At 36.1% G+C, this 25,033-nt stretch overlaps 2 protein-coding genes across 21 annotated transcripts in view; one reads left to right on the top strand and one right to left on the bottom strand.

Annotated features, from left to right (window-relative positions):
* ERP44 (endoplasmic reticulum protein 44) overlaps positions 1–25,033 on the bottom strand; it is a 90,766-nt gene that overhangs the window by 14,762 nt on the left and 50,971 nt on the right. For all 4 annotated transcript variants that reach the window (XM_007128409.4, XM_055087069.1, XM_055087070.1 and 1 more), the window contains 6 exons: positions 15,309–15,493; positions 14,464–14,579; positions 11,604–11,661; positions 9,104–9,220; positions 5,290–5,401; positions 4,108–4,249 (listed from right to left, as the gene is read on the bottom strand). In XM_007128409.4, the coding sequence (XP_007128471.1) occupies positions 4,108–4,249; positions 5,290–5,401; positions 9,104–9,220; positions 11,604–11,661; positions 14,464–14,579; positions 15,309–15,493 (730 nt within the window). The remainder of the gene's footprint in view (positions 1–4,107; positions 4,250–5,289; positions 5,402–9,103; positions 9,221–11,603; positions 11,662–14,463; positions 14,580–15,308; positions 15,494–25,033) is intronic.
* Positions 1–25,033, top strand: part of STX17 (syntaxin 17) — a 179,791-nt gene that overhangs the window by 111,468 nt on the left and 43,290 nt on the right. Inside the window, exons 11-12 of one of the 17 annotated variants that reach the window (XR_003681183.2) lie at positions 5,466–5,703; positions 7,290–7,428. The exons of 12 other annotated variants lie outside the window; for them this stretch is intronic. Coding sequence is in view for 1 of the 5 variants with exons in the window: in XM_028493763.2 (XP_028349564.1) it covers positions 5,466–5,554 (89 nt within the window). In the remaining 4 variants the exon portion in view is untranslated. Of the gene's footprint in view, positions 1–4,815; positions 4,925–5,465; positions 6,004–7,289; positions 7,429–25,033 lie in introns of those variants that run through there. 4 more of the 17 variants (XR_003681185.2, XR_003681186.2, XR_003681184.2 and 1 more) reach the window with 4 other exon arrangements.

The raw sequence follows: 25,033 nt of genomic DNA, 5'->3' as shown, positions 1-25,033 counted from the left end.
AAACTACAGCATAAATCTGCTTTCTCTCTCCTTACCACAACCATACTTCTGCCACTTAACCCCAGAAATGCCGTGCTACTAAGCAAAAGTAATAGTAATTACACTAATTTATGGAAATTGTTGATCATTTAAGCCTTAATTACCATGCAGCACAGTAACAATTACACAAGCCATTAAATGTGTCTGATTCACTTTGCTGCATGTTTTGATTTTTAACACTTATCTCTTCACATAGGCTCAGTTTGTAGCTCACACAGCATGTGCCTCCTTACAATTAAAAAAAAATTAGAGGAAATAGTGCCTAGGAGGGGAAATCAGGCACCTAAGGGAGAAATTAAAGAAGTAATTTGTTTCAGAGCTTCAAATACAGTCACTTCTCTTATCTCCGTCCCTGCTCACAGGACTAACCACTTGCAGGATGGGAGAGGATCATTTCCCATTTCCATATTTCTTTGGGGAATCTTATTGACTCAGTGTCTTTTGGCACCAGGGCACAAGCAGAATGCTGCCAGCTGATAAATTAGCTTTTCTTGGTCAAGTGCTCATCTCTTGGTCCAGTGAACTATGGTTGGAGGATAGGGGGACTGGGTCATGTGATAAAGAATATGACCATTTATCTTAGTTTGGATACTCTAAGAAACAGACACCAAGATGGGATTGGAAGTGCTAGAGTGTTTTAAAGCCGACTTCAGAACTGGAGGAAAAAACTTAAGATAGCCAAGATGGAATTCGTCACAGGTTTCCCTTAATGTGTAACAACATTCCTAGGAATAAAAGCCAAAGTTGGGCATAGTTTGGTTGCTGATTGGTAAACCTAACCTGAGTCAACATCCTATTGACTTCCACTAATTTGAGACTTCATAATTAGGGCTGTAAATTTCCAGTGAAAGGAAGAAGTAAATAATCAACCCAAGATTTATCCACTACCAAAGGTAGGGAAATGGCCTGATAAGACTTTATGCAAATGACCCATGAATAGGGCAGCCTTTTAATGCCAGGCCCAGTCACTGCCTGGAAGCTCTTGCAGCGAGCTCAACCACTAGAATAGCTGCCCCCTCTCCTAAAAAGTTTGTTCTTTTATCTTGAGCTTGCAGCCTCTGGAGGCAAGCCAATGAAGTAAGAGGAAAAGGACATGCAATCAGCTAAGACATTTCTGTCTAGCACAACAGTCAACGCTCACACAGTTGCTAAGCGGACTGTATGAGTTCCAATTTTTATCCAAATAAATGCCGGATTGTTAGGGAGATCTGGATCTTTATGGTGGATTTCTGGGAACAACTACTCTTCCTTTTTAAATCCAGCATAGTCCTGCCCCCTCAACCCCCCAGCTCCTCACTCTGCTGCTGTCACTAACACCATAATCCCCAAACAACCCAAAGAAATGCTGCACCCTTCCTTCTCTTTCTCACTAGAGAGGGAAGGTTATTTCCTTTCCTTTGCTCCTCCTTCCCTCTGTGCTCCTTTATCAGCTCCTTTATCAGCTCCTTCCGGCTTTGCTTTATCAGTGAGCCCGTCTTTTCCCTATCTTTTCAACAAATCCATTTGATTCTGTCCCACAAGCATTTAATCATGTTTAGTTTCGTGTTACCCTAAGGGGGGTGGGGGGAAGAAAAGCTAAAACTTTACTTCACCCTATGTCTCTCTGGAGCTATCTCCCTATTTTTCTTTCCCTTTAGAGGCTAGCTTCTTGCAAGAATCTTCATGTCAAATCTTCATTTCCTCACCAAACACTTCAATTCATTGCAATACAGCCTTTTGAGGGTCAAATCTAACAGATGCTCCATCTTTATCTTATGGTTGAGCATTCCTTCCTGCTAAAAGTGCTCCTCCCGCAATTACCATGTTACTCTTTTCTGTTTTTTCTTTCACTTCTTTGATTCTTCCTCCTCTTCAGTCTTCTGCACATGTTCCTTCCTCTATCCTCTCCTTAAATGTTGGTATCCATCAGGGTTCCATTTTCAACCCTGTTCTAGGTCATCTCATCTGCTTCAGTAACTTCAACTACATCCCCATGTGTTCAAGACCCAGCCTTTATCTCACTGTTGAATCCCAGAGCCATGTAAACTCCGTTCTGGACACTCTTCTCCTTTGCAGCCCACAAGCACCTCAAATTCAATATGCCAGGAAAGGGAACTCGTCATCTTTACCACAAGGCTGCTCCTCCACTAAGTTCCCAGCTCAGTTAGTGGCATCACAACCCAGTTAGTTGTCCAAATCAGAGTCCTGGCCATCAGGGCTAGCCTCGCCCCTCCCCTACTTACTGAAATACCAAGTCCTCCTATTCCACCTAAAAAAAAGTCTCAAGAATCCTGCTTCTGTCTAGCTTTACTTAGTGCTACTGCCAGAATTTTGGAAATTCATTCATTTAAGTATCTATCATCAACTCTTGCCTGGATTACTGAACAGCCTCCTAGATCCTATTTTGACTCCCTCTAATCTATTCTCCAGTTTGCATTCAGAGTGATCTTTAAAAAAACAATCCCCTGATTAAAATCCTTCATTGGCTCTTCATAGTTTTCAGGATCAAACTTCCTTAACACAGCACATAGGTGCTTTCATGTACAAGCTCCTATTTACTTCTCTGGACCTCATCCCTCAGTGATACCCCTGCTGTCCACTCATATTCAGCCAAAAGACTCTGTACTTGTTTCTGCCAACATCACCTTTCTCCAAGCCCTGTCTCCTTCTCACTTCCATGAAAAACTTCTAGAGAACTTTAGGTCCTACCTTAGGCATTAACATCTCCAGAAATCTTGAATCAGGTGCCCCTTCTGCTGAACTCTGTCAGAGCACTTATCACATTATAAAACGACTGCCTGTTACCCAGCTTGTCTCCTTTTTCTACCTGGTTGTGAGTTCTTTGAGGGCAGGGATCCAGTCTTATTAAACTTTAAACCGTTGGTTTTTATATGACTTGGTTTATATTACAACTGTCATATAGAAGACCCGGATACATTTTCAATGAGTTAATATGCTAAGTGGTATTCTTTTGAGCACAGGTAAAATAAAAACAGTATCTGTAAGTACTTTAAGGTTCATAACACAGCCATCATCTCTTGTTAATTTCTGTTAACAATCCCATTAGGGAGGGTGTACCACCAACCATATTTTAAGTGTAAAGAAACAAGAACAGAGAAGTTAAGCGACTTGACCGAGGTAGGACTCAAATGTAGGCCTCCTCTATATGAGGACTGAGAATCTTCTATCAAACAACCACATCTCTAGTAAAATATTTAGAAATGAGTGAGGTAATTCATCCTGCAATAGGACTTCAAATCACCCTCTAACTGTGAAATTTAATCTTTGGACATTAAGAAAGGGGGTTATTTAAATGAATTTTGAAAAGAAAAGGTCTCGTTTGAATTAATACCTGTATTGCTTAAATTTTTCATATGTAAAGAAACATTTCCATTTTTAACCACTGTATTTAACATCTCAGAAAGCTGATAAAAATTTAATATCTGTGGAAGTTACAAGGCTTATATGTTTATTAATACTATGGAAAGGTGAGAATAGAGTCAGAAAGCATATCTGTTCTTGGAAAGGTTCCTAGCTGTATGCCCTTATAAATGCCTTGTCATAGCCATCTTCTGGGTCTTAAATACCACTAATATTCTTGGCAGACACAGTCACAAAGGAGCAGCAATATTACCCATTTCCTTGAACCTACCTAGGATTAACCTACTTTCCTTGATGTGCTGACAAAGCCCAAACTCAATTCAAAACGAATTTCTCATAGGTCAAAAATTTTCTTTCAGAGATTAATTCCCAAGCATTTAGGATCATCTAATGCTGCCATATCTATAGGGATATATCATAATTCTCATAGTCAATTAACATTTTCTTTTCTTTTTTTTAAACCACACTGCTCAGCTTGCAGGATCTTAGTTCCCTGACCAGTGAAAGCGCCAAGTCCTAACTGCTGGACCATCAGGGAATTCCCCACAGTCAATTATACTATACTCTGGAGTGAAAAAAAAAAAAACCTCTTCCTTCTGAATAACAAAGTATTTCAACATAGGGTTATTTAAAATATTCAGACAATTATTTTAAGTTCATTTTTGAGACATATATCAGTAATTTTAAAAAACCAAAATGAATACTTACAATACATCCCTGAAGTCTCCAAACACATACATATGCCTAAAGCTGTCAATAGCTATTACAGGGCAATCTGCTGGAGTTTTCTGTATATGCAGAAGAGGATGTCTAAATTTGTCACAGTCAGCATGTAAAAAGTTTATTGTACCTTTAAAAGAAATAGAATTTGGAAAGGTAGATTAGAATATTCTTTTGAGGGTCAAAAGAGGAAGAGGACATGCAATCAGCTAAGACATTTCTGTCTAGCACAATAGTCAGTGTTCAGTGTATTCTCATAAGTTTGCAAGTTCATAATAAGTGACATACTAAAAAAACCCAACATGCTTTAGAGTAATGTAGACCACAAAAACTAAAACCTAAATATTACAACACTTAAAAAAGGTAGGATCTTAATTCTTAGGGCAGAGAGTATAACTTCCTTAGAAATTATAGGAACTCAACCCAAATTCAAATGCTATAGTGAATTTTTAAATTTTCTTTAAATGGGTAATCATTTGCTCTGCAGATTATCCAGGTCTGGGGAACAAGTTCTAGAAACTGATATATGACCTGTTCTCATGGGAGCATCTTCATTTCATCAAGGATGCCCTTCCAGACCCTACTGGTTGATTTTTAATCCAATTCAACCCAAAAAATATTTACAGTGATTAATATGGGCATGGCTCTATACAAAGCCTTCAGTTTATTTTGTTTGACTTTCTTCTCTAACTACAGAGGGAAAGCTGGTGATACCTCAAATTCCTTTTTGATGCTTTGGAGAAGTCTGCAGAGAACTACTCAACTTTCTTTCATTTGGAAATATAGTAAATGTTAATCTGATTGTGTAAGTTCTCTCAGCAATATTTCTGGGACTATTAGAAAAGGACAAGTATCAAGGTGCTGGAAGAAAGTGCCTAAAACTAACACTGTCCACCCATGATCCCACTTTTCATGCTGTTTGATTTTAGAGAGCTAAAAGAGTCAGGGTTTTTGTTTTTGTTTTTGTTTTTAAAGCTATTGCTTCGTATTATCTCTACTAACGCCTCCCATCCCCATGTTTTCATGTAAATTCAGGAGTTGAGTAGAGTTAAAATAATTTGTTAAGTTTTTAACCCAAATATGTCTATGTGAGTATTAATGTAATGGAAAAGGGAGAAGGTAAAAAAATAGAGAAAGGAAGGATAGAAACAAACACCTTAATCTATCTACCTTTTTCACTTATTAATTGTCGGGCTACTTCATTCTGGAATATTTCTAAACTCTCTGTATCTTCTTTCATGTGGAAGAGTATGAGAAAAGGCAGTCCTTCTTCTGTCAATTCCTGTATAGAGAAGTATTCAGTGAGAATTATCAGGCCTCTCCATTCAGCTCTTTCTATTTTCTAGGTAGGAACAATTTTAAACCCAGCCCACATAACATGCAACAGCTGCAACATCCCAGGAAAGAGATCCAATGGTGTAAAAAAATGCCTTAATGGAAGAAGGAACTCATGCCCTCCACCTGAAGTATCCAAGAACTCAGAGGACTCACATGTCCTGCTGTACTGTAGATGCTGACCTGCCTTAAAGTAACCACTGGGCTGACCTGTTAGCTAGTATTGGATGAAGCCATGACATTTAAAACGTGAGTTGACCAAAGGAGGAACTATGCTGACTCTTTTTCAAGATGTTGATTTTACGAGGGGATAAACAGTCTTCACGGATAACACTAAAAAACTGAGTGTACCAGCAATAAATAAATCTAACTGATTTGCAAACTTATGCTTATTCTAAGGTTTATTGCAAAAACCACTCCACTTACATGAGACCTACCAAAAGCTGAAAAGTGTGATTCAGAACAAAAGACAAAAACCCCATAACATAGCCAGTTTTCAACCAACACAATTTATCAACATTATTAACAAATATTTGCCACTATATATGTGTATGTTTATATACCTTGTATGTATACATACACAAAAATACCTTGAAATTTTTGTTACTTAAAAAAATTTTATTGTTATTGGAGAATACAAGAGAAATGTGATAAGTAGACAGCATATTTTGATCATTTATTCTCTCTGACAAATGCTAAGTTCTGACTAATAAAAAAAGTCCAGAAAGGGCCTCATAATAAAATCATTTCCATTAACAGTTCTTTTGCCTATCTCTCTATAATTTAGGAACTGCCTCAGCAGAAAGCACACATGTCCTTACCCTAAAAAAACTGAAACTGGAACCTATTTTATAGGATAAGAGTTTTCTTCTGGTTGCTGTCTCCATTTTAAGCCTGTTCCACTCATACATAGGATAAATGATTAAGCTTTTCATCAAGTTCACCTTTTTTTGTTAACTGAGATATACAGTCGGACTTCCATATCCACAGGATCCACGACTGGTTGAATCCATGGACGTGGAACCCACAAATACTGGAGGGCCAACTGTAAGGGACTTGAGCATCCGAGGATCTTGATATCCGTGGGGGCCTGGGAATCAATTCCCGGCAGAAAGCAAGAGATGACTGTAATTCAATTACCATAAAATGCAGCATTTTAAAGTGTACAATTTGGTGGGTTTTATTATATTCACAAGGTTGCAAGCATCAACACTATCTAATTCCAGAACATTTCATCACTCCTAAAAGAAATCCATAGTCATTAGCAGTCACTTCCCATCTCTCTTCCCCCCAGCTACTGGCATCACAATGATGTTTTAGCAAACTGATTTAGAATTTCTTCTTCCTCACTTTTTATCTCTTGTGCTCACATTTTTTCGTTCCCAGCACATTAATTGCAACTACTCCTCCATGGTTCTGTCTTTGGACTTCTCTGCTCTAGCCTGGCAACTTCAACTAGGTCAACAATCTCAGTCACCAACTCAAATTGGTCCTTTTTTTATATCTCCAAGTCCAGTTCCAGTACCTTCAATGCTCAACATAAATGCACTGTCCCCTCCTCTTAATTCCCTATTTCCATTAGTACTTCTCTTTCTCTTTTATCCCTTTCGTTTCAGGACTGAAATGCCTCTTTTAGAAAGCCATTCCTGATTCTATCCCATTTCTGCCAAAGGTAGAACTGAGTTCTCTCCTCTGAACTCTCAGAACATTTTCTCAGTGCCCCTCATGTGGCATGTGGCATGGGGCATGTCTTTATATTGTCTGTACATGTGAACTGCTGGATTGAAAACCCCTTAAAGACAGAAAATCTTATTTCACTTCTCCTTTGCTCACAGATTTTTGTACACAATGTGTAATCAACCTATGACTGAATAAATGAAGACACAAATGTTGCTGAATAAATACTAATTGGGAAAGAAGACTCAGCAGTTACCTTTTGGAAAATTTAAGAGCTAAGAAGTTAAAAGTAGAAACAAATATATTACTTTATTAGTAATAAACAAAATTACTAATTTTGTAAGTAAACAAAAAATTTTTGTTTAAACAAAAAAACACAAATATGGATGAAATAACAGCTGTTAAGAGGCAAGTAATAAACAGATTAATAGTTCGAAACTATGTGAATTAGTTTGCTAAACTAATTTATCAGTACATACATTAACATAGTAGCTGGTAGTTTATGCTGCTAGAGCTTCCAAGTGTACCCATGTCCACATCCATACCAACATATTCTTTACCCAGCAGGTATTAAAGGATTCAGGAGAGGGATAGCAAGACAACCAGATTCAGAGGTTAACAAATCTTTCCCCATAGTTTAAAGGATTTATGGGTAGTTGGTTACAACATGTAATCTAAAGAATTATTAAATGTGCCAACTACTGTAGGGCGGGAGGCAGGGCTGGGGGAGGACGGACAGACCCCTGTTTAATTGTTTAAGATTTTCCAGCTCCATAACTTTAAATTCTGTTTTGAAAGTATCCCTGTAAGAACTGTCAAAGCAGGTGAATAATCGTGACAGGTTACTAGATCTTTCTGCGCCTCTAAGGACTAAATGGTACAATAAAAATGTAAGTTAATTCAGCTAAATATATCTAAAGCCCTGAGAACTGAGAAAAGTAGAAGGGATGTTCATTTGATAAAAACTAAGACAACAAGCAAGCAAGTAAGCAAGCTTTACTGGAACACAACCATACTTATTTATGTACTATCTAGGGCTGCTTTTGTGCCACAACTGCCAAGTTGAGTAGTTGCAACAGAGACTATATGAACTGCAAAGCCTAAAATATTTACTATCTGACTTTTTACAGAATTGCCAACCTCTGACTTGGTGGGGATTATATGGGTGTGTTTACTCTGTGATAATTTCTTGAGTTGTGTATTCAATACCTGAGTTATTCACTTATAATTCTTTGAAGTAAGCATGCATATAGAAAGGTTATTTTTAACTTTTTTTAAATGTTTTTTAAAAATTACATTCTTAGACTGAGGGTTTTGAAAATGAAGGAGTAAAATGAAATGAAAGATACGTTTCAAATACAGTAAAGAACAGAGAGATGCACCTCACAGACACAGCTCTTTGTACTTGCTCCTCCAACCTCTTAGGTTTTTGTGTTTTGTTTTTGTGGGAGTTGTTCAGAGTTTGGGATGGGCTTTATTTCAGGCGCATGGGATCACTGAGAACAGTTACATGATAACTGATAATTGCTTTCATTATTTACGATGGAAAGAGAACACAGTTTCATTCTTTTAGGATAGACAGGAATCAGAAAAACCTTTTTATACCAAAGGATTATTCACTGTTTGTAATTAATTGTAACTAAAATCTGCAGAGCATTGCTTCTAAAGCAATCCCCTTAAACAAGGATCTTCAACCAAGGGTGGGACCAGAATCACCTGAGAGGCACTTTCAAACTCATTTTCAAGGCTGTCATGAACCACTGCTATTGCAGGAAATACAACAGTGGAGTTCTGGGATAGTAGAGGTGGAGAACCATTGGCCTGTATTATGGAAATAGTTATATGTACTTATGTTCCCTGTATGATTTTTATAACTGATAAGTTCTGTGGTAAAATAGTAAGATGGGTAGAGGAAGCTTGTTCTTTCGGAAATCTTAATTAAAAATAACAACACACGTTAGAAAGTCCGTACCTCTCCATTTTCAAATGTTATTTCTCGGACAAGAGGAACACATTTATCTTGAATCCAATTATAAGTCCCATCAAAATTTGTCATAGATCCCAAGTACACCATATCTGGAGCAGAATGCTGTTATAAAAACAAAGAAAAAAATTAAACAAATCTAACCTGTGCTAGCAAAAATGCATTCTGAAAGCCATCTATGAGCCCAGAAAATCTACACAGGATACAAAAGAAACAAAAAACATGGAACTTCTGAGAAAGAGGGCTATAGATGGTAATAAGCTGATAACTGTGTGATTATCGGGGACCTGATTATCCAACCTGTGATGTGTAAGCCTTCTGCTTTCCCTTGGATTTGCGTCAATTAAATGTTTACCGGTATCTTCATCAATAGCAGGCAGACATTGTGAAAAGAAGAATTATCCTAATGATTTAATTTAGCTATCTCTCCCTTCAAAAATGTTGGAAGAAAATTTGGAGACTTCCAGTAAAAAAGCCTTGAAAAACACATGATACTATATAAATCTAAGGTATGGCTATCTCTAAAATTAATTAACTGCAGTATCTGTTTCCACATTCACTCAAAATCGTATCTATAAAGTGCCTAAAATGATGGTAAATAGCTAACATTACCTAAGCCAACTTACTGTGACCAAGCACTGTTTTACCACTGTAAACACCTTGTATGTGTTGACTCAATTAATCCTCAAAACATCCCCATAAAGCAGGTACCAGTATTATCATGGCTGTTTTTACTAATGAACAAACTAAAGCACAGAGAAGCTAATAAACTTTCCCAGAGTTATACACCTAGGAAGGTAGCAGATTCTTTTTTTTATTTTATTGAAGTATAATTGATTTACAATGTTGTGTTAATTTTTTCTATAGAGCAAAGTGACTCAGTTATACATATATATGTATAAGAATATATATATATTCTTTTTCATATTCTTTTCCATTATGGATATTGAATATAGTTCCCTGTGCTATACAGTAGGACCTTGTTTATCCATCCTATATACAGTAATAGTTTGCCTCTGCTAATCCAAAACTCCCATTCCTTCCCTCCCCTACCCACTCTCCCCCTTGGCAACCACAAGTCTGTTCTCTATGTCTGTAAGTCTGTTCGTAGATATATTGATTTGTACTGTATGTTAGATTCCACATATAAGTGATATGGTATTTGTCCTTCTCTTTCTGACTTAACTTCCCTTAGTATGATAATCTCTAGGTCCATCCATGTTGCTACAAATGCCATTATTTTATTCTTTTTATGGCTGAGTAATATTCCATTGTATATATGTACCACATCTTTATCCATTCATCGGTGGATGGATATTTAGGTTGTTTCCATATCTTGGCTATTGTAAATAGTGCTGCTATGAACATAGGGGTGTGTGTATATTCTTGAATTATGGTTTAGTCTGGGTATATGCCCAGGAGTGGGAGTGCTGGATCATACGGCAACTCTATTTTTTGTTTTTTAAGGAACCTCCATATTGTTTTCCATAGCAGCTGCACCAATTTACATTCCCACCAACGGTGTAGGAGGGTTCTCTTTTCTCCACACCCTCTCCAGCATTTGTTACTTGTAGACTTTTTAATGATGGCTATTCTGACCAGTGTGAGGTGGTAAGGAAGGTGGCAGATTTGACAATAAAACAGTCTCGTTCCAGAGCCTGTGCTCTTAACAAGAAAACTACACTGAGAGATACATAGATTCTGATAATCCAGAGATGGTCACACTATGTAAGCTATTATTAAAGAAATACAATTGCAGAGAATACAGGCAAATACATATATGAATTCAAAATAGGAAATGAGCTTTCTAAGCAAAAAATTCATTCATATGACTACAGAAAAGTTAAAAACTTCAGTGTGTCAAAACACCACAAAAAAACCATTAAAATGAAAACTATGAATTAAAAAAAAAATCCACAGATTTCTATTTGTGTGTGTGTGAAAATTGCAATGACAGACAGGTCAATTTGGGGAGACAGTACCGTGATTTCTGTCTCTCTTTTTTGTGGCTACCATCACCTGGGCCGAAACAGCTACTTCTAAGTTTAGACACACCTAACTTCTTAGCCAAGGGTTAAAAACAACCTAGCACTCCTTAGTATCTGGCAAGTACCAGGTGAACTTATACCCTAGGAGATTTGGGAGCTTGGCTAGTCTCACTCAAGTTGGAGTGATGATCACAGACCACTGAAGCCTTTTTAAAAAATTTGAGTCCCAGGCCAAAGGCAAAACAGAGAGGTGAAAAAGGCCTGGGGATCAGGGGATCTCTAGTCCCAGCTCTGCCACTAAATGCCTGAGTGACTTTTTTAGGCTTGTGTCCTCATCTTTACTTTGAAAGGTTTGGATTAGCACAAAATGATGCCTTAAGGTTCCTTTCTATATTAAAACTTTATGATTCTGTGAACATTAACATGTACAAAACTACAGATTATACTATATATGTATTTAAATTATATTAAAAATTATACACTAAGAAATAGCAACTTACCCCTGGTGGTTTGTAGATTATGTTGTCTCCACTGTATCTTTCTGGTTTTGAAACAGCTCTAATGGAAAGAGAGAAGCAGTAATAATATTTTTTAAGAAAACTAATAGCAGCAATATACCTGAATGAAGCAGAATTCCCTAGCTGTTTTGCAACATGTGAACTATAACAACTTGAAATATATACTTGTCCATCTTCTTCTCTACTTATAAGATTATGCAATACCGGGCTTCCTTGGTGGCACAATGGTTAAGAATCCACTGGCCAATGCAGGAGACATGGGTTCGAGCCCTGGTCCAGGAAGGTCCCACATGCCACGGAGCAACTAAGCCTGTACGCCACAACTACCGAGCCTGCGCTCTAGAGCCTGCGAGCAACAACTACTGAGCCCACGCACCACAACTACTGAAGCCCGCACACCTAGAGCCTGTGCTCCACAAGAGAAGCCACCGCAATGAGAAGCCCGCGCACCACAACGAAGAGTAGCCCCCGCTCACAGCAACTACAGAAAGCCCACGCACTGCAACGAAGACCCAACACAGCCATAAATAAATAAATAAATAGATAGATAGATAGATAAATAAATAAGAAAGAAAGAAAGATTATCCAATACCAACAAAAGCATATTTAAAGGAAAAATTTAATACGAAGCAGCTTTTTTTAAAGGGAAATTTTAGTTAGCTGTTTTTGTGACTCAGTATTTTATCTGTGGATTGCAAGTTTTGGCACTAAATAGCTGTTTTTGACCCCAGATTGTTTCTAGTAACTGAGGATCAAGGTCATTGATGTAGTCACATAAACCAGTCACACAAACATATTATCTGCTTGTTAAGTCAGACTCAACCATGAATTCTCTTTTTTATTTTTAAAACCAAAACTTCTAAAAAAAAAAATAGATGAAATGAAATAACCTACACATCATTAGAATATAGTTCCATAAATAACTAATTTTTTGTTTATTTGTTTACTATTTCCCATGCCTGGTACAGGCACATAATAGGTGAATAAATATTTGGTGAGTGAATTCTACAACAAATTCTAAGTCAAATGGGTAACTTTTTCTCTCTCTAAATTATATTTGGATTAATTGAACCCTGATTTATCTCCAGGTTCTGACTAAAGTAGTCAGGAGACAAGGGCAAGCAGTACTAAGCTAGATTGATGGCCCTGGAACAGAAAGAAAGAACATGCTCCATTCATTCATTCACTATTTACTATGTGCTTCCTTTGTACCAGCTATGTTCTTGGCACTTGGTACACAGCAGTGAACAAAACTGACAACATCCTCTCATGGAGTTTCCATTTTTGTTGGGAAAGACAAACAACTAGATATTTTTATCCTGGGTGGTTAAAAACAAACCAAAAAAGGTGGTATGAAGAAAAATAAGTGGAGAAAGAATGACAAGTTGGATGATGGTAGTGCTATTTTATATACAGCTATCAGGAAAGATCTTTCTGATGACATGATATCTGGACAAAGCACTCTGGATAGAGACAGTTAAGGGCAAAGGCTCTGCTGCAGAAGTGTGCTTGCAGTGTTTGAGGAATAGCAAGGGACCTGCATGGCTGGAAACAGTATTACAAAAAGCATGAGGGAGAAGTTCTTTCGTTATTTACTCTGTACAACGATCTTCAAAAAACACTGATAATGTTTACAATAAAACACACATAAAAAACCTATAGAAGCATTTAAAACAAGGAAAAAGGTCACAAAATGAAGAGGACATACTATGCCAGAAATGTGGGCTCTACTCAAGATAGGTACCACAATAGAGTCTACCAGTTATAGGCCAAAGAAAAGAGAAAAATAATATTGTATAACATCAAAGGATGGGGGAAGATAACTTCCAATGAGAAGAAAAAGTCAAAGACAGAACCATAAGAATGATTCCATTTTGAAAGAGAAAGAAAGAAAAACAAGATAAAGCCAGAGAAGTCAGAAAGGTAAGGATCAGACCAGGGAGTTCAACATAAAGTACAGACACAGCAGAAAAAGGACAGGGTAGCTGAGGGTCACATCCTTCAGAGAAACTGAAGAGGGTTAAGATTGAAAAAAGGCCACTGGATTTGTTAATTAAGAAGTCACTGCGTGACTGTGTAGAGAGAAGTTTCTTTAGGGTAATGGAGGTGAAAGTTAGCTTTCAGGAGGTTAAGGTATTTTAACTGGTTAAAGCATGAGAAATTCAAGGTAGCCAAGCAAAACTAATCTCTGAAAAAAAATTGAGAATGCAAAGAAAGAGATGAGATTATAGCTCAAGAGACAGAAGGGACAGATCTAGAAAGAGAATCATGTTTTTGGAAAAGGAAAGGAGTTCATGAAAAGGGTCAGGTTGAAAACATGAGAAAGCAAGGACAACTGATGTATCAAAGCCCCAGAGGATTTTGAAGGGACAATTACAAGGAAACAAGTAAAGAGGTTGGCCGTGGAAAGGAGCATTGTTCCTCTGAGACAGGGAAGGCAGAAGAAAAGGTGGTGGAGAACCAGAGATGAGTAAAGATGATGAAGTTCATGGTCATTAACGAGAAACACTGTGTTGTTTCAGTTTGGAAACCCCACAGGTTAATAAGCATTTTTTGTGACACAGGATAGTGTTAGTAAATGAGCTGAACAAAAGTATGGGAGTTAACTTGTCCAACCTTTTCCTCTTACCCACATTTTGAAATAGAATATAGTACAGAAAGAATAATTAACAGACTTAAACTCTTAGGTCAGAGATAGGTGTAAAAATTTGTTGGTGACTTTAAGAGGACTGAGATAATCTTTGGAGAGGTCGTCTTCAAAAAACGACCACACACAACAAGAATTTAACACAAAAGCCGAGCTGACCCGACCCACTAACACACTCTCAGTTAGGCTACTTACCCAAATGCAGCTAGAAAGGCACAATCATCATGCAAAATATTTGCTACTCTTTCAAAAACTCTATAGTTTTCTGAATCCTTCTGCTCAAAATATCCAATGATATTTCTTTTGCTGCGCTGTAAAATAAAGTATGTAATTACTTTATAAACATATATAGTACTTTAAGAATAATGTTACTGCATTTACCCAGCTGCTGTTCAATTATCTCCAAATGAAATATGACTATAAATGCATAAATGGCTTTTAACACCTAGTCCAAAACTATTAAAGATTACATTAGGTTGAAAACAGTCTTAACTATCATCTAATATAATAATTTCCTTCCAGCATTTTATTTTAAAATTTCAAGAAATACATAACTGTTTAATCAGTGACAGTCCTTCCTAAATAAGATGACTAATTCTAAGATGTGTTAAAATAATACATCAATTCGTAATGTGTGACTGTTGGTAGAGACTCCACCATGGGTCTCTCACACTTCTACATAAGGGTCTCCACTAAGCAAACTACGGAAACTTTGGTTGTGTATGCCTGACATTAACTTCTATTTCTTCATAATTCAGGCTACCCTTTGCCCTCAATTAATTCAAATTAGTGCAACTTTATTGTATTGCTATATACATTTTATCCAAAGGTTCAGTAAAATATTAGCATTTCCCTTGAGAATTAATTCAAGAAAAATTCAACTTGTTAAGTATATATATATATATATATATATATATATATATATATATAAAATCCACTGCAATGACCTATAAGAAAATGCCAGATTCTTTGATTGCATAAGAATTTGTTTACATTAATCAGGCAGGCTTCATTTGATCCAGCAAAAGTTAATGACTTACGTCAAGAGTGGTGATTTCTGCTAAGTCATGAAGTTCTTGAATGGGGTCACTTTTTTGTTGCCTGATGTAATCTGCAAGTGCTTTCACTGATCGCTGACCCCTGTATTCTCTCTTCATCATCATCCCATTACGAAACAATTTGAGGGTTGGGTATTTGCTTATCCTATATCTCTGGGCTATATCAGCTAAAAGAATGAAAAAAAAAAGTAACGTCACCCTCAAACTTAGTCTGAGTGGGCCCATTAGCCCAACAGTCAAAAATCTTACAATTATTTAGAGAGAACATTTTGGTTCGTATAATTCTTTTCCAGTATTAGAGAAAAAAAGTTTATACTGGTTAAGAGGCCAGGCTCCAGACATATATTACCTGGTTTAAATCCCAAAGCTATTTACTGTATGTGTGAACTTGTAAGGTGCATCAACTCTCCATGCCTTAGTTTCTCATCTGTAGGGATAATAACTTCTACTACATAGAGTTGTTTTAAGGACTAAATGAGACAATACAAATGCATGACAGAGTAAACTCTAAATAAATGTCAGTAAGTATTATTATAGATACAGTCTAGAAAAAAATTGGAATGTACAAAATTCCAATTTTGAAAAGTCATTCAAATCACTTTATATTGTGAGGATCTCTTACAGTATTTAATAAAAGGGAATTAAATGTAAATTAAATTCACTCTTAAAGGCTAAAAACTAATATTAGATTCTTTGCTAATAGAAGAATTTAAAATCCCACATATGCAAATTTTGTGTAAGCTAATACAATTAAGAGCAAAACTCAGCAGTATACACTAAAAAAAAAATCCCTTTATTATGACCTATGGATATACTCTCAGACGAATCATTAAAATTAGGATTTATAGCCTCAAAATAAGAAACTAAGTAAAAATGTATGCTGATCTCACTTTTAGGAATCACAATTACTAAGATACTGACTCAATCAGAATGGAAAAGCCTTTAAATTTTTCTGCTGTTATTTCCAAGAGGTAGCAAATAGGAGAAATCAATGGTTTCTAGACATTGGTAAAGCTCAAATGTCATGCTAGTCGCATGTATGAGAATGATAAAAGATACACTACTTTTTTAGAGTGAGGTCCCCTCTCTCAGGGGACCTGAGAGAGCACAAGTAGCTTAAAACAGATGAAAAAAAGAATTTTTTTAACTGAGTTTTAAAACGAGGGCAGAATTCTAAAATGGTGGCAAAAAAAAAAAACCACATGAAAATTCTCTAGCCCCACCTCCATTCCTAGTAGTTACAAAACAAAAACAAAACAAACAGAACTGCAATAAACTCCCTTAACCATCTCAATTTTCTAGGAGATTAGATGGTAGAAACAACTGTACCAGAGGGTATATACGTATATGTGTGCTGACAGTTTCACAGGTGTATACATAGGTCAAACTTAATTTGTACATTTTACAGTTAATTCTAGGTTAGCTATACCTCAAAAAAGATTTTTAAAAATCTAAATGAATACTGACTATACAAAACAACAACAATAATTATGCTTTATGGAGTTTGACACAAATTAAAATACATAATAACAACAACAACATATAAACTGGGGGAGGGGATGTAAACAGGAGGTTAATGATTCTAAGTATTCTAAGGTCTTTACACTGCCTAGGAAGAAGTAAAAGTACTTATACTATTTCGATAAGTCAAGGTTGCATTTTTTCCTAAGATAAGAAATCAAAGAATACTAAAACGGTATATTAGAAGTTAAGGATGGAATATGGGTTCTCAGAAGGGGGTTTGGAGAAAAGACTATGTAATTAAGATCACATAACACTTTGTTAAACTCCATGGAGGATTTATAAAGGGGAAATATACTTGACTATTAAAATTCTTTAAACAGAAGACAGATATGAGCAAACAGACAGAATCACTGGTATACATGAGATCGAGGAGAATATTTTATTCACCAAATCACAGAAATCTGAAATAATATTAAGATACCTTAATATACAAGTATTCAAATAGACATTAATCTGTTTGGTTTAGGAGTTCATACTTTTTGAAGCAGAACACTAGTGGATTTATCAGCCAAAAGCCCTTTTTCAACCTGATAAATTAATGAGAAAACGTGTCTTTGAGGTGTTGTAAAAATGGTGGTTCTATTACCTGATCAAGGAATTAATTAGATTAAACTGGTACTACAAATTTAGGGGTAAGAGTGGTTGTATAAGCAAATAGAAGTCTTTTAAGATAAACAGAGGCACCTGTTATAAGGCAAAGGCCACAAAGGCTTAGGCTTAACCTACTTAGTAGAAAATCAGCCCAAAGAAATAATAAAAAGTACGGAACTTTACCTTCCTAACTAAAAAACTCATTCAGTCACCAGAACACTACACACTGAAACCTAGCATACTGTAAAATGAATTTTTGCAGTGATATATAAATGAAAAAGTTTTTAATAAAAATGCTGTTAAAATTAGGTTAAGTAGTTCTATAATACTAGCCAACGCTACAATGCTGTGGTCTGGAATGTGGAAATTGTCTTTTTAAAAGTTCCTATTTCCCCCAAATATCCATCAGTAGGAGACTGGTTAAATGAAGTATGGTACACCCATACAATGAAGTACTAGGCTGTTATATAAAAGAATGAAAAAGATCTCTTTGTGCTGCTAAGGAGCAATCTCCAAGATACACTGTGTTAAGTGAAAAAAGCCAGGTGCAGAGAAGGTGAAAGAAATATGGAGAAGAAACTTGGAAAATAAGTAGGAATATATATATGTATATATACGTATGTGCATGTGTGTGTGTGTATATATATGTGTGTGTGTGTGTGTGTGTATATATATGTGTATATATATATATATATCTTTGTGATGCTACCTCCTCCAAAAACAACATCAATGGAAGAAAATGGAAGGAGAAGTCAGGAATGGAATTCATATCTCGCTGACTATACCTTGGTTTTACAGTTTTGACTTGGGACCAAGGAAATGTTTAATAGTAAAACAAAATTAGATTAAAAATTTTTAATACTGTAATTGTTATTTTGAACTAAACACACAGAAATTATAAATAAAGCACATGAGTAATCACGCTAATGCTATTAAGAATCAAGAATTTCAGCATAGGGAAAAAAGATACAAATATAAAATTGAGGGAATTAAGTAAAAACCCTGTAATATTTAGTTTGAATTGAAACTACTAGCAAAAATTCATGATGTGTTTTTCTCTTTCAAAAATACATATTTCTAAGCTCTTTCCACTGAGAGCTTCATTGGCTAATTCTACCAAATAATTAAGGAAGAAATAATTCCATTTCCACACAAACTTTTCTTGAAAATTGAAGAGAAGGGATTACTTCCCAACTCATTCTGTGAGGCCAGCATTACCCTTATACCAAAACCAGACAAAGACATTATAAAAAAATTACAGACCAATATACCCAATAAACAAAATCAGAGGACTTACACTAGTGGACTTCAACACTTACTGTAAACCTACAGGAATCTAGACAGTGTGATACTGGCATAAAGACAGATGATAGACAAATAGATCAATGGAAGAGAGTCCAGAAACAGACCCACATATACATGTAGAAGTGATTTTTGACAAAGGTGCAAAAGTAAAATCTAACTATATACTACTTATAAAATATACATCTAAACATAAGGATGCAAAAACTTTAAAATTAAAAGGATGGGAAAAAAAATTCTATATAAAACTAATCAAACAAAATCTCATATAGCTATATTAATAGTAAATATGTACACATTAAGGCAAAAAGCATTACTACAGATCAAGAAGGTCCCTTGATACTAATAAAAAAGTTCAATTCCCCAGGAAGATATAACAATTCTGAATTTCTATGTGTCAAAAAAAACCCTAAAAATACATAAAGTAAAAAATGACAGAACTACAAGGAATATCTATAATCATGGTGGGAGATTATTATCACACCTCTTATAGCAACTGATATAACAAATAAAATCAATAAAATATAGAGAATTTGAACAACACAACTAAGAAACCAGAATTATTTGACAGATATATTATTTACTATCCCAAAGCTGCAACATACACATTTTTTGCAGGTATATATATCATATAAAAAACAAACATATGATGAATCACAAAAAAAGTCTCAACAACTTTCAAACGATTCAACTCATAGTGAGAATAAAGTAACTTCTACATGCCATGGATCAAAGATGAAATTACAAAGGGAAACCGGAAAATATTTTGAACTGAATGATAATGAAAAATACATATCAGAACTTGCAGCGTGCAGCCAAAGCAATGCTTAGAATGAAATGTATAATAAAATGTATATGTTAGGGGGAAAAGGCTAAAAACAAAAAAGTATTAATCTAAAAAAATCATAAAAGAACAACAAAAACAAAGAAAGAAGTGAATGAAAATGATAAAAGTGGAAATTAATGAAGTGGAAAATAAATATACAATACAAAAAACCAAAAAAGCCAAAATCTGGTTCTTTGCAAAGGCTAATATAATAAAATCAATAAAGCCCTGGAGAGACTAACCCAGAAAAAAAAAAAAGAGAAAAAACACAATTTTAGGAATATAGCGGGAGTCTGCAACTCAGATAATAAGAGAATATTATCAATAACTTAATGACAGTAAGTATGGAGATTTCGATAAAATGGAAGAATTCTCACAAAACCACAACTCACCAAACCAACACTAGAAAATATAACTGGTCCTAAAATTAAGGAAACTGAACCCATAACCCAAAGCCTTCTCACAAAGAAAACTCCATTCCTAGAAAACTTTACCAGCAAATTCTACCAAACATTTAAGGAGCCAATAATGCTATTTATACAACCATTTTGAGAAAACAAAAAGAGGGGACATTTCCCAAATATGAGGTACATAATCTTTCTGCCAACTCTGACAAGGAAATGATGAGAGAAGAAAAATACATGTTAGTCTCAATCAAGAACATAAGATGCAAAACTTGAAAAGAAAGTATTAAAGTAAATTTAGCACTGTGTACAAAAGATAATACATCACAAGCTGGATTTAGCCTAGCACTTCAGTTTAATGCTTGAAAATCAATCAGTGTAATTCATGACATTAACAGAATGAAAGAGAAAGGTTCTACTACTTCTCAAAAGAAACAGAAAAACATTTGGTAAAATCAACATCTACTCACACTTAAAAATTTTGTCAAACTAGGAACAGAAGGGAACTTCCTTAATTTAATAAAGGGTATCTAAATAAACAAATACCAAACAACTTGACAGTAAAACACTAAAAGCTATCCTGCTGATATCAAGAAAGAAATAAAAATGCTTGCCATCACTTCTACATAACACTGTACTGGAGTTCTTAGTGTAACAAGAAAAATAAATAAATAAATACACACACACACACACACACACACACACACACACACACACACACGTAAAGAATTAAAATGTCATTATTTGCAGACAATCTTACTGAGTTCACAGAAAACCCAAAAGAGAATCTACGAAAGGATTTCTACTTCCAAGCAGGATATAGTAGGTAGCAGAAATCTACTGCTTCCGCTGTGATGACTAGGAAAAAAACCTACTTTTTAAAAGAATCACATTTTTAAAGATACCAGAGACCATGAAACCAATGAAGACTAAATGAATTGAAATTCCAGAAAGGAAAGGACCATTCCTAAGTAAGCAAAAGCTCACTCACTGGCATTTTTTTTTTCCTCTAGGTTTCCTATGCAATATTCCTTTTAGAAATTAAATCTGCAACTTGTGCAGATTTAGGGCCAAGGATTACACCTGCATAGGCAGGGAGAAAGAAAAACCAGTGAAGCTATTCACAGTACCTGGGCTGGAATGGTGGACTGAAAGGGACCCTGAAACACACAGGAAGTTTTCCCCAGAGGATATTTACTGAGTACAGGGGTAGCATAGGAAGCTGAGGACTAAGCTAAAAAGACAGAGTAAAATCTCCCATGGCCTTGTAGTGCTTAGGAGATACTGTCTAATTGTATAAAGGCCTGCATCAGCATCAAACATACAACCAAGACATTTGCCAGATTTTGAAGCTGCCTAGGCAAGGAAGCATCTAGATGTTGAAAACACCATGAATTTTTAAGACAAACAGGAAGAAAGATATTGGTGACAAATACGAGACAAATTATTAATATTCAGAATATATAAAGAACAGTTACAGAAGGACCATCAAAAAGATAAATGGGCTAAGATTATCAGTCAATTTATGAAAGAAACGCAAATGGCCAATAAACATGTAAAAACATGCTCAGTTATAATTAAGAAGTAACAAATTAAAACTACCAGAGAACACATTTGGCCCATCCTATCAGCGAAATAACAATAACTTTTTAAGAATTTTTAAAATCAATATTATCAAGCCCTATGAAGGGAAAATATATCCTACTAGATCCAGTTTAGGTGCACATTCAATGTTAATAAAGCTAAACTAGGGACTTCCCTGTTGGCGCAGTGGTTAAGAATCCACCTGCTAATGCAAGGGACACAGGTTCGATCCCTGGTCCAGGAAGATCCCACATGCTGCGAAGCAGCTAAGCCCGTGCGCCACAACTACTGAGCCTGCGCTCTAGAGCCTGTAAGTCACAAATACTGAGCCCATGCACCACAACTACTGAAGCCCACGTGCCGCAAATACTGAAGCCAGCGCACTCTAGGGCCTGTGTGCCACAACTACTGAGGCCGCATGCTGCAACTACTGAAGACCGCACATCTAGAGCCCGTGCTCCAGAACAAGAGAAGCCACCGCAATGAGAAGCCCACGCACAGCAACAAAGAGTAGCCCCTGCTCGCCGCAACTAGAGAAAGCCTGCGCGCAGCAACGAAGACCCAACGCAGCCAAAAAAAAAGAAAAAAAGCTAAACTAGACTAGCTGGTGCCTGATTTGCCAAGGAATTTAATCCCCAAAGGATTTGGCAGAAAAACTATGCAATAGACCCAGAAAGAAATGAACTAGTGTAATACAAAACATCCATTTTCTATTTGTGGCCTAAGGATCAGTATGAAATTGGACAGCAAGAGGCACTGCTAGAGACAATATAATGCTTTCAACTTCCTTAACTTGGTGAATTAGTGGGCATAATCAGAAAACAGTGTGCTAATAGCAAATACGCATAAACTAGAAGTGAAATAAATAAGGCTACAGATGACCTCCAGAGAGTCTTAAGTGCTAAATTAATGGTATTTGACTTTTATCCTACATGTGATAAGTAGTCACTGAGCAGCAAAGCTGGGCTTTAAAAATATTCACCTAACAGTGGTAGAGAACCAGGGAGACTAGTAAGGAAGCCCCTATAATAGTCCTGGAGAAATAAGAGTCTGTTTACCAACTTAAAAGTACAAACTTTAGGTTGCCTTAAAATTCTAGTTATGGATAGAAAAAGATTTAACACTTAAAGACTATTAGAGGAATAGATACTTGCTTGCTTAATTCTCAAACAACATCATGACAGCAAGTATACTGCATAATGAAGTGGCTTTTAATTATTAAGAAGCAAAAACCTGGGACTTCCCAGGTGGCACAGTGGTTAAGAGTCTGCCTGCCAATGCAGGGGACACGGGTTCGAGCCCTGGTCCAGGAAGATCCCACAAGCCGTGGAGCAACTGAGCCCATGTGCCACAACTACTGAGCCTGCGCTCTAGAGCCTGCGAGCCACAACTGCTGAAGCCCGCACGCCTAGAGCCCATGCTCTGCAACAAGAGAAGCCACCGCAATGAGAAGCCCATGCACCACAATGAAGAGTAGCCCCAGCTCGCCGCAACTAGAGAAAGCCCGCGCATAGCAACGAAGACCCAACGCAGCCAAAAATAAATAAAAATTTTTTAAAAAAGCAGCAAAAACATTAAAATTACATTGATCAATAATCTCAGACATAAAGGTGACTTTTTACAAGCTTTGGTCAAAAGTGATTTTAAGATAATTACAATGTGACATTTTGACAGTATAACAAAGAATGACTTAAGGGGTATAATAAATGGAGGGGTTTTTTTTATTATTATTAACTGGATGGATCAAATGTTAAAATGGATGTCAAAGGAATTATAAATTTAAGAAGGTTACCATCTCGCTGACTGGAAAATTAGCACGTACTTTTGCTTCAGTGGTCACTTACTTTGCCTTGATGGGTTCTGCCTGCCAACCTGCCTGCCTAATGCCCAGCAGGGTTCCAAATGGGAAAATGCCTCTCCTCTTGTCTCAGCAATGTCCCTCCCTGCTATGATTATCCATGTCAGATAGTAAAAGAGGCAGATGATTTCAACAGGAAGGTCTTACTGTTCTGGTTCCAGGATAAAGACCACTGCCACCTATGTACTTTTTCCATTCCCAAACCATGCCCTCCCACAATGTGGTAAAAAAAAAAACAAAACAAAACAAACAAAAAAACACAACAGCAAAATAAAACCCTAAACATAAAAATTACAAACAAAGCCTATAAGCTTACTCAGGATTCAGACTAAACCTGCTCATCCAAGTTCTATGCACATGAATTCTTCACTGTATATTTTCTCTTTTTTTTTTTTTACTGAAATATAGTTGACATATAACATTGTATATAAGTTTAAGGTGCACAACATGTTGATTTGCTACATTTCTATATTGCAATATTACAATATGATCCTCACTGTAGTGTTAGCTAGCACTCCTATCACTTTACATAATTATGATTTCTTTTTTTGTGGTGGGAATAATTAAGATCCAGTCTCTTAGTAAGTTTGATGTTAATACAATATTGTTGTCTATAATTATTTTCCTATTCTTAATGTCTCATTTGTGTATAGCTCTTATAAAAACTTCTCAGTTTCTAATGTGGAAGGTTCAAGTTGCATTGGAAGGCAGACAAGTGTGAGTAACTCTGGTATTTGGGAGCAAGTGCTGCCTAATTCAAGGACAATGACAAAGTACATTCCTAAAAATGTTAGTGGGAGTCAATGTTCTGCACTGGCCAGCAAATAATGGAAGAACGTCTCTTGCTCAGTGCCATACAACCTATAGCCACTGGAGGGCAGCAGAGAACCTGGTCCCACCAGGGGCAGATGGATGGGACTTTCTACATCTAAGGCAGCATGACCACCAGAGAGAGTGATGAATTCTACTCTCAAACTCTCCAAAAGAGGCTGCATAAGATTAGATAAAGTGATATCATGATCCATAGTTGAAACAAAGGCAAGTTTTAATTGTGTGTGTGTGTGTAGAAATTTTGGAAAACAAAGACAATTACAAAGAAAGGAAACAACCATTTGTTTTGTTAATCCAACTACCACTGGGGAAAACCAATATTAACATTTTGATTATATCTTGCTGACTTTGAATAAAAGCTGCTTAACTAGCAGTTGACATGTTTCAATTGAGAAAAAATGAACTCTAAGGTCAGTCAAACAGTAAAGTCTCAGCATCAATACTTGCAGAATGGGTATGAGCAGCCTGGAAGAAAATCCTAGAAAAAGTAGAGTAACATTCTTTAATCAAGAGTGTTACCAACACTCTTAATGGCACAGAAGTCAATAAATATTGTGTGGAAAACCACAAAAATCAATGACTCAGAATTGGTAAGTGATTGCACAAGAGTCAGATTCTGAAAATGAAACTGTTTCAGGATTACTTGAATAAATTACTTCCCTTTTTAGGTACACAAATGAATGATATGACAAAAAATCTGTATCTAAGTAACTCTAAAATAGTTCTTATGACAGACATAAAAATCCTAAGAGATAAAACATTGTGCTATAGTTCAATTTTTCTGTTT

The sequence above is a fragment of the Physeter macrocephalus genome, chromosome 9 (genome assembly GCF_002837175.3).
Source record: "Physeter macrocephalus isolate SW-GA chromosome 9, ASM283717v5, whole genome shotgun sequence".
Taxonomy (NCBI): Eukaryota; Metazoa; Chordata; class Mammalia; order Artiodactyla; family Physeteridae; genus Physeter; species Physeter macrocephalus.
This window is presented reverse-complemented; position numbering and strand designations above follow the sequence as displayed.